Raw genomic sequence first — 12,399 nt, 5'->3', positions numbered from 1 at the left:
ACCATCCCTGGCTTATCTGGCTAAGTAGTTACCCGGCCAAAAAAATGACAGGCCGATGCAATATCACTCACATCCGAACTGGGCGTCCGATGGTATACTTTTAATGAGCTGCTGCGTTAAAAAGGACATGCTCGGCTAAAATTGTGCGTCCCTAGTGCTTAAAAGCATTGGGCATCCGGGAGATGTAGCTGTGTGCGGACCAGGAAAACGGGTGCTCAGTACCAGCGTTCATTTTATTCCACCACAGACAACTCACATGCACAAGCTACACGCATGCCTGCAGCATGTACATTGTGGGGCAGATTTTAAAACCTGCGCGCGGGCGCAGATTTGTTTGCGCAACCCGGCGCGAACAAATCTACGCCCGATTTTATAACATGCGCGCGCAGCCACACACGTTATAAAATCCAGGGTCGGCGCGCGCAAGGGGTGCACAATTGTGCAACGTGCGCTCGCCGAGCCGCGCAGCCTGCCTCCGTTCCCTCCGAGGCCGCTCCGAAATCAGAGCAGCCTCGGAGGGAACTTTCCTTCTGACCGCCCGCACCTTGCCCTCCCTTCCCCTACCTAACCCGCCCCCCCCCAGCCCTACCTAGAACCCCCCCTTACCTTTGTTGAAGAAGTTACGCCGGCCAACAGCCAGCCCGCGATCCCGGGCCCAGCGGCAAATGGCCGCTGGGCCTGGAGGCTCAGGCCACGCTCCACCCCCCCGGACCGCCCACGCCCTGCCCCTTTTTGCAAACCCCGGGACATACACGCATCCCGGGGCTTAGGCTCGGCGCGCGCAGGGGCAGGCAAGGGCAGCTTTTCTGGAGTTACGAGCGAATCTTATGCGCGTAACCCTTTGAAAATCTGCCTGTGTTTGTATATTGTGCACCCAGAAATTTTTTTTTTGGTGATTCAGCCCGTACCTTTTTCCCCTAATTTTAAGCGCTGCAAACAGTAGAATTTAATATTGCAATGATACTAAGCATTAGGAACCACAGAGACCAGTTTGTTTTGTTTTTTCATGTGCTCTCTTGACTCGCGGTATGCCTTAATGTCAGCTCCAGGGCTGGCGTTACATTTGCCACATTAAAAAGGGTGTGTTGGTCGACTGGCGATTTTTTCTATCCAGGGGGGATAATAGCTAAAAGCCTCATCTACACGCTATTTACATGTGATGAGTGCTGTTAGCTACGCACTTTTTGGATGTCCCTATCTCCTTTTTGCATCAGGTGCTAGTCTAGCGTGTCCAAAACACATGCCAAATGCACATAAAATTGTGTGCTAGCTTGAGCGCACTTTATTGAATCGGCACCTTAGCCAGATAATCAGGGACAGTCCGGGGGGCATTACAAGGTGATGAGCAAAGTTATCTGTTTATATATGCTGAATGTTTTTTATTTTATACTTTTTTATCATTGTACCCACTCTGAGAGTCTGATTGTGAAGAGAAAATCAAGTTTAAAAAAATAAACAAGCCAGATAACACTGCTATCCAGCATTTGCCAAATAACTTTAGGACTCCTCGGAGCAGTCCTAAAGTTGGCTGCATAAACCTATCTAGCAAAATTTTAGATAGTCAGGGTCAACCATACCACTGAATATCTGATACAAGTCAGCCAGATAAGCTTATCTGGCTAACTTATGGACTCCTTGTGGCTGAATATTGACCCCAGAATTTACTACAAGACCCCAGGTAATCACTGGCTTTCTCTTCACTTCCATACCACATGTGACTGACAGCTTGGCGAGGGCCACAGCCAACGCTCATCTCTCTGGGGCGTTTTGGAGGCACCTGAGAGACTCCCCTGCATTTGCTTACAAGTCTTCCCCTCTCCTTCACCTCCCAGTTCTTCTCCTCCCCTTCACACACACCTTCCCCCCCCCCCCCCCCCCCCTGATTACAGAAGCAACGATGTGAAAGCAGAGACCCTTCCCGGCATCCTCTCCTGTAGGCTGAGGGCCAGGCAGACCGCTCACACGCTGGGCCATCATTAATCATTCCGTGTGACATTTTGGGTTGCGCAGCCGGCCGGCACAAAAAGTGTTCCCAGCCAGCGCACCAGCTGGTGGCCCGCAACTGCTGACTCATGAGTTGCCTCACGTCTGGGGAGAGAGGGCTTGGAGCCAAAGACGAATCCTAGAACGACCCAGCCACCGTTTTCCATTGGAGGCCCACAAAGGTTCTGGAACAGGGTACGAGTCCGTTTCTCATTTTCACATTTATTCATCCAAATTAGCAGTTTACAGGAGGATTCTGCAACCCGCACAACACAGCTGTAGGTAAGCCAAGCCATAATCCGGCCTGAAACAAAGTGGGAGAAAGGCAGCGTAATCCCTCGCTTTCCCTGAATAGGACCTGACCATCCACTTACACAGCCCAGTCCAGCTTCTCGTTCCGGATTGAATGATACAGGACCTGTGACAAGACAAAAAGATGTTTTTAGGTGACACGGGCCTCCTCCCTGCGGGGAAAGGGTGTGACTTTTAATTCCGCTCTCCTCCCATCCCTGCACCTCCTTGAATGTGCAGGAGGTATCTCTGTGCTCACAGGTTCTGGGGGTCCCAATAAGCAGGAAACATCTGTCTTCCACTCATGGGCTTCACTTTATTTCCTTTTTTAAGGTTTAACACATTTGTTCCCGCAGCAGCAGAATTTAATAACATAGCTCTCCGCTCCTATTAAATGTGTGTCTGTTACTGGAGAGCAGAATATTTTAAAATGGTAAAAGGAATTGCCGAGTAAAATAAAAAGGGATCACCCAGCAGAAAGCATTGCCAGGAAACTGAGCGAGCGCTTTACGCTGAAAGTCCCGCTCTGCTGTCAGGACCCACAGTGCTGCTATTCTTAGGCACATCAGATCTCCAAGTCCCTAGGTGAGGGGGGAGCAGAGGTGCGACTGACCCGGCCTGTCCCTGACGGCCTGGAGCGACTCAGTATCGGCGCCGGCAGCTCGTCAGGGAAGAGGGTGGAAATATTTATTATGGAACCAACAGCCCTTCAAGGAAATTCTGGCTGCTCTATGAGGAACCCTGTCACTTGATGCATATAAATAAGGCTGTTTATCTTTTGGGGTTTTTTTTTATTAATTAGCTTCGCCAAAATTGGTTTCCTTGGCATATTAAATTTTTCCTGATGCCCGCTGAGTCAGCAGGAGGGGAGCAGGCGGGGAGAGCATGATGAGAGTGCGCTACCCCCATCAGCTGCTCCTCGGGGGGGGCGGCACCGCGCGGTGCTCCACACGCCACACGGCAAAGCTTGCTCTAACCGAAGGAGGAGGTTGGAGGAGGGGGGGGGAACCTGCTCACAACAGCAGAAGCAGGACCAGCGGCGAGGAAACCGGGACTGGACTGCGCTTGGGAGCATGCGGCACCTACTCCTTTAATTCTGCAACTGACACCATCGAAAGCATGGCACAAGTAAGAAAAATGAACCAAACTCTTCATTAGTGCCGGAAATGGCTACAGCTATTTCACTGGCGCTAAGGGGGCATAGTGTGCGGTGCGCCCACAACCACGGCGGGCGAAAACACACCGTCGCGATGCGGCCGCCTGCTCATTATCACCCCCCCCCCCGCCCCCTTTTTTTTTTCCCGTGGGCGGTCATTTTGGAATAATTATAGCGAAATGATAAATCTAGGCCTGAGACGGTGAGCCCTCTCGGGGACAGGGAAATACCCACGGTACCTTCATGTAATCCGCTTTGAAATGCCAAAAAGCAGAATAATAAATAACCTGGAAGCAAGAGACCCCCTACCTTTAATTGATCTTTTGGGAAGTTCTTCCCGTCGTTCATGTTGTCCAAGTTAGTAACAAACTCCTGGGAGGACATACTCCTTCCAATGTTCTGCACCCAGACAGGGGACATGCAAAGAAGAAACACCAAAGATAGTACAACATTTTTTTTCCCATTTTTCATTTCCAAATAATGCTCAAGGCAATTTACAGCATTATTAGTATTCAGGTACAAGAGGCCCTTCCTCAAGGAGTTTACAATCTACAGGGTAATTGTAAAAAGAAAATGTAAATGTAACAGACTACTGTAGCAGTTTTCAAAAGCCCATTTACCTGCGTTAAGTGAAACCTATGGACAATGCAACAGCACATATTGTAGCAATTTTGAAAGGATTTTGAAAATTGCTATGATAGTATATTACATTTACATTTTCCTTGGAAAATTACCTCCTCTGAGCCCGGCATAATAAGGTGTGGGTTAAAACTGCATGCTGAAGGGCAGCGCACAGTTCCTTAATGGGCAGATTAAAAAATGTTTAATTCCCGCTGCAGTAAGCAACCACAGCAGGAGTTACAGTGCGTGGACCAGAAAACGTGGACTTAAAATGTGCGCGCAGCACAGGTGGAAGAGACATTTGAACTTGGGGGAGCGGGGGAGTCTCTCAGACTTAGGCACCCCAAGCTCCTGTTTTGTGCACATATGCGCAAAATGCTTTCAGTGCAGGAAACATTGCTTTGTATGCATAAATCATCTTTATGCACGGAAAACATATTTTCTGTGTGCTAAGCATTTGTTTTCTGTTCCTAAATCCTGATTACTGGTCCCGGCCAGAAGTCCTGGAAACTTTACTCCCCCTCTGACCAGCGGTAAAATTTCCAGCACTAAAAAAATCCAGGTTAAGCCAGGGCACCTCGCTGCACTGGGAGGGTAATAGCTAATGCCTTCATCTGCATGCGATTTCCATACGGGGGCATTAAAAAGGGCGTACAGTTCCACGCACACATTTTTTGTGCATAAAAATCCTTGCTGTCTTGGGAGTCTCATTTGAGTACCAAAATGTATGCACAACTGTGGGTAACACTGTGCACGCTGCTGAACGCACCTTACTACAATCGGACACTTGGGGGATACCTGCGACAATAGGAGATACAGCAACTTGCTCGAGGTCACAAGATATGCCAATGGGAGAATCTCATCATGCTCCACCTTTCAGCACATCACATGTCTTGGTGAATTTTTAGCAGCTTTTAAGAACACTTAGGTCCCATAGGAAAATTGATTCTTACCTGCTCATTTTCGTTCCTGTAATACCACAGATCAGTCCAGACCAGTGGGTTATGCACTTCCACCAGCAGATGGAGTCAGAGATCAAAGCTTCGAGGCACTGGTATCCCAAGTGTGCCACCTGCAGCTCATCAGTATTTATCGATACCCAAGCAAAGAATAATTGACAAAAAAACATCTAATTCCCGAAACAAGGGCGAACAGGAAAAAACTCCCTCAAGGGTCCGAAACAAACCATCCCAATACCTGAAAGTCAGGTTTGAACCACAGTTCATAACAAAAACCAAAATATTATAGAATCATTCTGATAGATTCCCTATGTACAACAGCTAACCGTTAGGTAAATCAGTCTTTCGGCAGTAGCACCCGGGCAGGATCCTGGACTGATCTTTGGTATTACAGGAACGAAAATTAGCAGGTAAGAACCAATTTTCCTTTCCTATTCATACCCCAGATCAGTCCAGACCAGTGGGATATACCAAAGCCACATTACACTGGGCGGGAACCCGAAAGACCCACTCTCCCCAAAAAACGCTTGGTCCGGATCCCTGACCTCCAGACCATAATGCCGTGTGAAGGTATGTGGGGAAGACCAGGCTGTGGCTCTACAAATCTCCTCAGGCGACAGCAACTGAGTCTTCGCCCAAGAAGCCACTTGCGCTCTCGTCGAGTGAGCTTTCAAACCAGTCGGGATGGGGCGACCCTTCCCGATGCAGGCCAAGCAAATTGTTTCCTTCAGCCAGCGAGCCAAGGATGCCTTAGATGCCTTTTCACTCTTCTTCGGACCTCCAAAGAGCACAAAAAGATGATCCAATTTTCAAAAAGAGTGACCTTCAAATACCGAAGGAGAACCCGGCAGACATCTAACAAATGAAGATCTCTTCCCATAGCGGGGTCATGAGCCCAATCAGGGAAATGGGTAACTCCACGGTCTGATAAACATGAAAGGCAGACACCACTTTCGGCAAAAAGAAAGGGACTGTGCGCAGGGACTCCCTATCAGCCAAGATGCGAAGGAAGGGACCCCTACAGGAAAGAGCCTGCAATTCTGAAATACGCTTTGCGGAACAGATGGCCACCAAGAACACCGTCTTCAAGGTGAGGTCCTTTAAGGAAGTGTGTCCTAGAGGCTCAAAAGGGGGATCACAAAGCACCCTCAACACCAGATTCAGCTTCCACTCCGGGCATAACTTACAAAGAGGAGGACAAAGGTGCTTCACCCCTTTCAGGAAACGGACAATGTCCGAGTGGCTAGCTAGAGGCCTGCCACCGCCTCTCAAACTCCAGGCTGCCAGAGACAAGTGATCCTCCCGATCTGAAAAAATGGGCCCTTGTCACAGGAGGTTCAGCAGATGAGCTAGGCGTAGTGGACTGTCTGTCGCCAACCGTACCAGGTTCGCAAACCACGGCCGCCACGGCCACTCCAGTGCCACCAGAATTACCGAATCAGGATGGTTTTCTGTGCACCAGAAAATGCAATCGATCAGGGGCCATGGAGGAAAGGCATACAGGAGGATTCCGGTTGGCCACTTGCAGACTAGGGCATCTACTCCTACTGCCCTGATTTCCTTCTTTCGGCTGAAGAACCAGTCCGTCTTGGTGTTGATACGGGTCGCCATGAGGTCCAGTTGGGGAACTCCCCATCAGGTACAAATGTGATTCCAACCCTCCCGGGATAGTTCCTACTCCCCAGGATCCAGCTGTTGACGACTGAGGAAGTCCGCCTGTACATTGTCCACGCCACGTGAGAGGCTGCGATGCCTTCCGGATGAAGCTCGGCCCAAGCAAAGAGGAGGTGTGCTTCCTGTGCCACGGCCGGACTCCTGGTTCTTCCCTGGCGATTGAGATATGCCACCGTGGTGGCATTGTCAGAGAAGACTCGAACCATTCTCCCCTGCATCAGGGACTAGAATGCCAACAACGCTTTGTGGACTGTCCTTTTCTTTAGGCGATTGATAGACCACGACCGTTCGGGTAAGGACCAGGTTCCCTGCGCCGCATGACCGAGGCATACTGCTCCCCAGCCTTGAAGGCTCGCATTGTTGTTACGATCACCCAATCCGGGACTTCGAGGGGCATCCCTTCTGTAAGTTGTCTTCCGACAGCCACCATTGCAGACTGGACCTGATTTCGCTGTGACAAAGGTAGGGGCAACTGGTATTGCTCTGAAACTGGGTCCCACCGCGACAGTAGATCTCTCTGCAACGGTCTCAGGTGAGCAAAGGCCCAAGGCACCAATTCCAACGTCGAAGCCATGAACCCCAGAACTTGTACGTAATCCCACACTCTGGGGATTGGAAGCTGTAACAAGAGATGCACTTGTTGCTGCAATTTGTACATCCTGTCATTCGTGAGAAACACCCTGCCCTGGAGGGTGTTGAAACGAGCTCCCAAATACTCCAGACACTGTGACGGAGTCAGGTGAATTTTCGCTTCGTTGATTACCCAGCCTAGGGACTGGAGACAATGGATCACACAAAGAACTGTCCGCTCGCCTTCCTCTTCCGACTTGTCTCGAATCAGCCAATCGTCGATGTAAGGATTGACCATTATCCCTTCCTTCCAGAGGGTCACCACCACCACGACCATCACTTTGGTAAAGGTGCACGGGGCTGTTGCCAGTCCGAACGGCAGCACCCGGAACTGAAAATGCTGACCCAGGATCCTGAATCGTAAGAATATCTGGTGAGCACTGCGAATCGGGATGTGTAGATAAGCCTCGGTGAGATCCAAGGAGGCGAGGAACTCTCCCTTTCGAATCACTGTGATGACTGTTAGAAGTGTTTTCATTCGAAAATGAGGCACCTTCAAGCAGCGATTCACCTTCTGTAAGTCCAGGATGGGTCGGAAAGTGCCCTCCTTTTTGGGAACCATGAAATAAATGGAGTACCGTCCCCTCCACCTTGGATGGCACGGGGACGATCACCTTCAGGGCCAGCAATCTTTGTAGAGTGTCTTCCGCGGCTCACTTTTTGCAGGAAACGCATCACGATTCCACAAAGGCCGGCATGAGAGGCCGAGAAAATTCTAAGGCGTAACCTTCTTTTACCACCTCCAACACCCAACGATCGGAGGTGATCCTGGCCCACTCCTCGTAAAATTGGGACAACCAGCCCCTGATCATCCCATCCGAGGAGTGGGCGGGCCTGATTTCATTGGGCAGGTTTCCCAGTTCCGGTTCCCTGACCGAAACCACCTCTGGCAGGACGACTGGAGCCGCAAAAGGACTGTGTACGGGAAGAGGTCTGTCTGGAACCAGAGGATGGAACGCTCCTCCCCGACCTGCTCTTTCAGAAATCCTGAAAACGGGATTGAGGACCGAATGATTTCCTGTAGGGCTTTCTATCTTCCGGTAGTTTATTGCCCTTGGAATCCCCCAGAGATTTCATCAGCTGATCCAAATCCTCACCAAACAGCAACTTCACTCAAAAAGGCAGACTGCACAGTTGCGACTTAGAGGAAACATCTGCTGCCCAATTTCGGAGCCATAGGAGTCACCGAGCCTCCACCGAGGAGACCATAGTCCGGGCCACCGAACGCACCAAGTCATGTAAGACATACACCACATATGCTACCACCACCTCCAGACGAGCCGCCTGAGAAGCTGACAAAGTCCCAGAAGACGATGGGTCCTGTGGTTTTTTAATCCAACATAAACATGCTCTTTGCCTCATGCTGGCACACACCGCTGCTCAAAGTCCTAAGGAGGAGACCTTGAACACCCGCCTCAGATGCAGCTCCAGCTTGCAGTCCTGCACATCTCTGAGAGCAGCTTCTCCCACCACTGGAATGGTCGTCTTCTTGGTCACCGCTGATACAGCTGCATCCACCCTGAGGCGCTCTAAATGTTCCTCCATTAGCAGGAAGAATTTTTGCATCGCCCAGCCGACCTTAAGCCCCACCTCCAGGGATTCCCATTCCAGGCTGATGAGCTTTTGAATCTTCTTCGGGATGGGAAAAGCATTAGGTGGACCCTGGAGACTGACCAGGACTGGGTTCACTCCCTCGCTGTCAGAATCGTCCAGCAAGAGTCTCACCCCCAATTCCTCAAGCACCTGGGGAATAAGGGGGCGCAATTCCTCCCTCTTAAAAGCCAGACTACGCGGGGGTCATCCCCCTCCGCTCCAGGTTCTACCAGATCCTGATCGTCGCCGCCAGTATCTACGACTGGAGGGACCTCACCCTGATCTGCAGTGGTGTCCCTCGGGTGCGGAGTGGAGTCTTCCCCTACTGGTCGACTGCACCCGCTAGATCCTCCCGAGCCAAAGTTGCCCGGGATGGACGACCGTCAGTTCGCAGATGGGGACGCTTGGGAATTCCCACGCTCCTATCCTGGGCTCTGCGCTTCGCGAGCTTCCGAGCCAGAAATGCTTCATGCATGAGCAGCACAAATTCTGGTGAAAATCCCCCCGGTCCTGTCTCGTCACTGCTAGAATCAGTGTCCGTGTCTCTTGATTCCTCCGGTCTCAGAGTCCGCGCAGTGGAAGACGGCGGGGGAAGGTTATCCTGGGAAACCTTTTCCACAGGGTGCGCAGTGGGGGTGGGGCTCCATCCGTTAGACCCAGCCACCGAGCCTGACCTGCATTCAGACTTTTTAGGTTTGGTCCTCTTGTCTGAGGCCCCTTCCCCACCCAGTCATGTAAGGCATCCACCACATATGCTACCACCAGGGGGTCTAAATAAGCTGACCATATCCCACAAGCCATACAGGCTTCCACCAGAGCAGTTTCTGCCATGTTCCTCCTGCAAAAAGGGGCATATAACTCCCCCTCCAGAAGAAAACAGTTGCTGCCATCCAGCCCTGGTGAATCCCACCAAAAACGCTGCGAAAATCGGCCCCAGGAACGCTGGGGAGCCGCATGGGAGGTCAAAAAAGAAAAAACAAAATGGCCGCCACGGTAAAAATAGCTCTGGAGCTGGCGGTAAAAATGAGGCAGGGAGCCTAAAAACGTCCTCGGAGGTTCGTACCAGGGCTGAAATACTCTCCCCTCCTCTTCAGGGGTCTGCCGGGCTCTGCACCACCGGGCAGACTGATTTACCCCAGAAGCCACGGTGAACAGGAAATTGGAGCTGTTTTTTTTTTTTACACAAAAACTTCAACTTCTATTAACAGAAAAAAATAAAGCCTAAGCTAGCAGACACTGAGGGGGAGCCTTCGGGTCGCTGAGGGAGCCAGTCCCCTGGCTATCAGGGAACCCGGAACCACAAGGGCTAGCACCGCCAGGGGTAACCAACCCTCCTGTTCGCCCGGCTCTACCTGAGGACGGCCCAGACACTGAACCTAGCACCTCAGGGAGCAAGAAACATCCGTCTCACACAGAGCTGCAGGTATACACGACCACCATCTGCTGGAGTCAGAGAAATACTGATGAGCTGCAGATGGCACACTTGGGATACCAGTGCCTCGAAGCTTTGCTCTCTGACTCCATCTGCTGGTGGGAGTGCATAACCCACTGGTCTGGACTGATCTGGGTATGTATAGGAACTTCAGATGGAGGGACCACATGATCCTAAAAGGTTCTCTATCATCTCTAATAATTCTTAGTACAAGGGATCACAGCCTGTAGAGACTCCTGTTTGAAAGTATTCAATGACTTCTTCCTAAAATTAAGCTAAATATATTGTTTAATGGTTAAAAGCCAGGCGAGAGGGGAGATGACCAGGTAGAACAGGCACTCTTGGGTCCGAGTTTCATCTCTGATTCTTTTGAGTGAGTCACTTTGTCCCTCTGTAAATTACTTTTCCTACTGCGGACTGAGTAACACAATCACGGCCCAGCCCTCTTCCTTCACTCTCTTCTCCTGGAACCTGGTATGCAGTGCATAGGTATGAAAATTATTACAGCCCGAATGTCTGGATAGCAGGACAATCCAGAAAAACCTGCAATTCCCGTACATAGGTCATTGTGAAAAGCAAAAGGGCTCAGTCTGATGGTAAATGCAAACCAGCAACATCACTGATTCTGATCACAGGGGAAAGCAAATGTTGCTTACCTGATGTAACAGGTGTTCTCACAGGACAGCAGGATGTTAGTCCTCACGAATGGGTGACATCGAGGATGGAGCCCACCACGGAAAACTTCTGTCAAAGTTTAATAGAACTTTGACTGGCCCCTACTGGGCATGCCCAGCAAGGCACTGACCCTGCAGCCAGCAGGGGTCTCCCTTCAGTCTGATTTTCAAAGCTACAGGCAGTGCCTAAAAAAGTAAAAACTAAAACGAACCCAACACCGCGGGGTGGCGGGCGGGTTTCGTGAGGACTAACATCCTGCTGTCCTGTGAGAACACCTGTTACATCAGGTAAGCAACATTTGCTTTCTCACAGGACAAGCAGGATGGTTGTCCTCACAAATGGGTGAGTACCGAGCTGAGGATGTCCTGGCTTGCACCAAATGCACCCAACGACGTGCAACAGGCACAACAACTGGGGTGGAATTTGGGAAAGGGCATCCGCACCCTACCGGGAAGGTGGAAGGGTGTTGGTACATCATGTTGGAAAAAGGTTACGCAAGACAGATTGGCCGAAGATGGAGTCCTGTCTTCCAGCTTTGTCCAAACAATAGTGGGCTGCAAAGGTATGGAGAGAACTCCAGGTTGCAGCCCTGCAGATGTCAGGAAGCGGCACCGATCGAAGGTGTGCTACTGAAGTCGCCATGGCCCTCACAGAGTGTGCTTTTACACGGTCTTGAAAAGGAATGCCAGCTTGCTGATAGCAAAAAGAAATGCAGTACGCCAACCAGGAGGAAAGAGCCTGCTTACCCACAGGTTGTCCCAACTTGTTAGAATGGAAGGAGACGAATAATTGAGTGCTCTTCCTGTGAGCAACTGTACGGTCTACATAAAACGCTAGAGCTCGTTTACAGTCCAGGGTATGCAGAGTCTGTTCCCCAGAGTTGGAATGGGGCCTGGGAAAAAAGATAGGTAGTATGATGGATTGATTGATATGAAACTCCGAAACTACCTTAGGTAAAAATTTAGGGTGAGTGCGGAGCACCGCCCTGTCTTGCAGGAGTTTAGTGTAAGGCGGATAGGTGACTAAGGCCTGTAACTCACTAACCCTGCGAGCTGAAGTGATAGCCAATAGGAATAATACTTTCCATGTGAGATACTTCAATTCACAGGAGTGCAGAGGTTCGAAAGGTGGTTTCATTAGACGACCAAGAACCAGATTAAGGTCCCAAGATGGGGCCGGAGGACGTAAGGGTGGCTTCAGATGGAGCAAGCCTTTAAGAAAGCGTGTCACCAGGGGTTGTACTGAAATTGGGACACCTGCTATACCTTTATGGAAGGCGGCTACCGCACTGACATGCATCCTAATGGAAGAGGTCTTTAGACCGGATTCTGATAGGTGCCATAAATAGTCCAAGAACTTAGAGATTGGACAGGAAAGGGGATCAA

The 12,399-nt window shown here is 50.5% G+C and overlaps 1 protein-coding gene across 3 annotated transcripts in view; it reads right to left on the bottom strand.

The window, feature by feature from the left end:
* The window catches only part of LOC115092869 (PH and SEC7 domain-containing protein 4-like), a 138,185-nt gene that overhangs the window by 28,462 nt on the left and 97,324 nt on the right, over positions 1–12,399 (bottom strand). For all 3 annotated transcript variants that reach the window (XM_029604247.1, XM_029604245.1, XM_029604246.1), the window contains 2 exons: positions 3,740–3,829; positions 2,358–2,401 (listed from right to left, as the gene is read on the bottom strand). In XM_029604247.1, coding sequence (XP_029460107.1) covers positions 2,358–2,401; positions 3,740–3,829 — 134 coding nt within the window. The remainder of the gene's footprint in view (positions 1–2,357; positions 2,402–3,739; positions 3,830–12,399) is intronic.

This window comes from Rhinatrema bivittatum, chromosome 5 (assembly GCF_901001135.1).
Source record: "Rhinatrema bivittatum chromosome 5, aRhiBiv1.1, whole genome shotgun sequence".
NCBI lineage: Eukaryota > Metazoa > Chordata > Amphibia > Gymnophiona > Rhinatrematidae > Rhinatrema > Rhinatrema bivittatum.
This window is presented reverse-complemented; position numbering and strand designations above follow the sequence as displayed.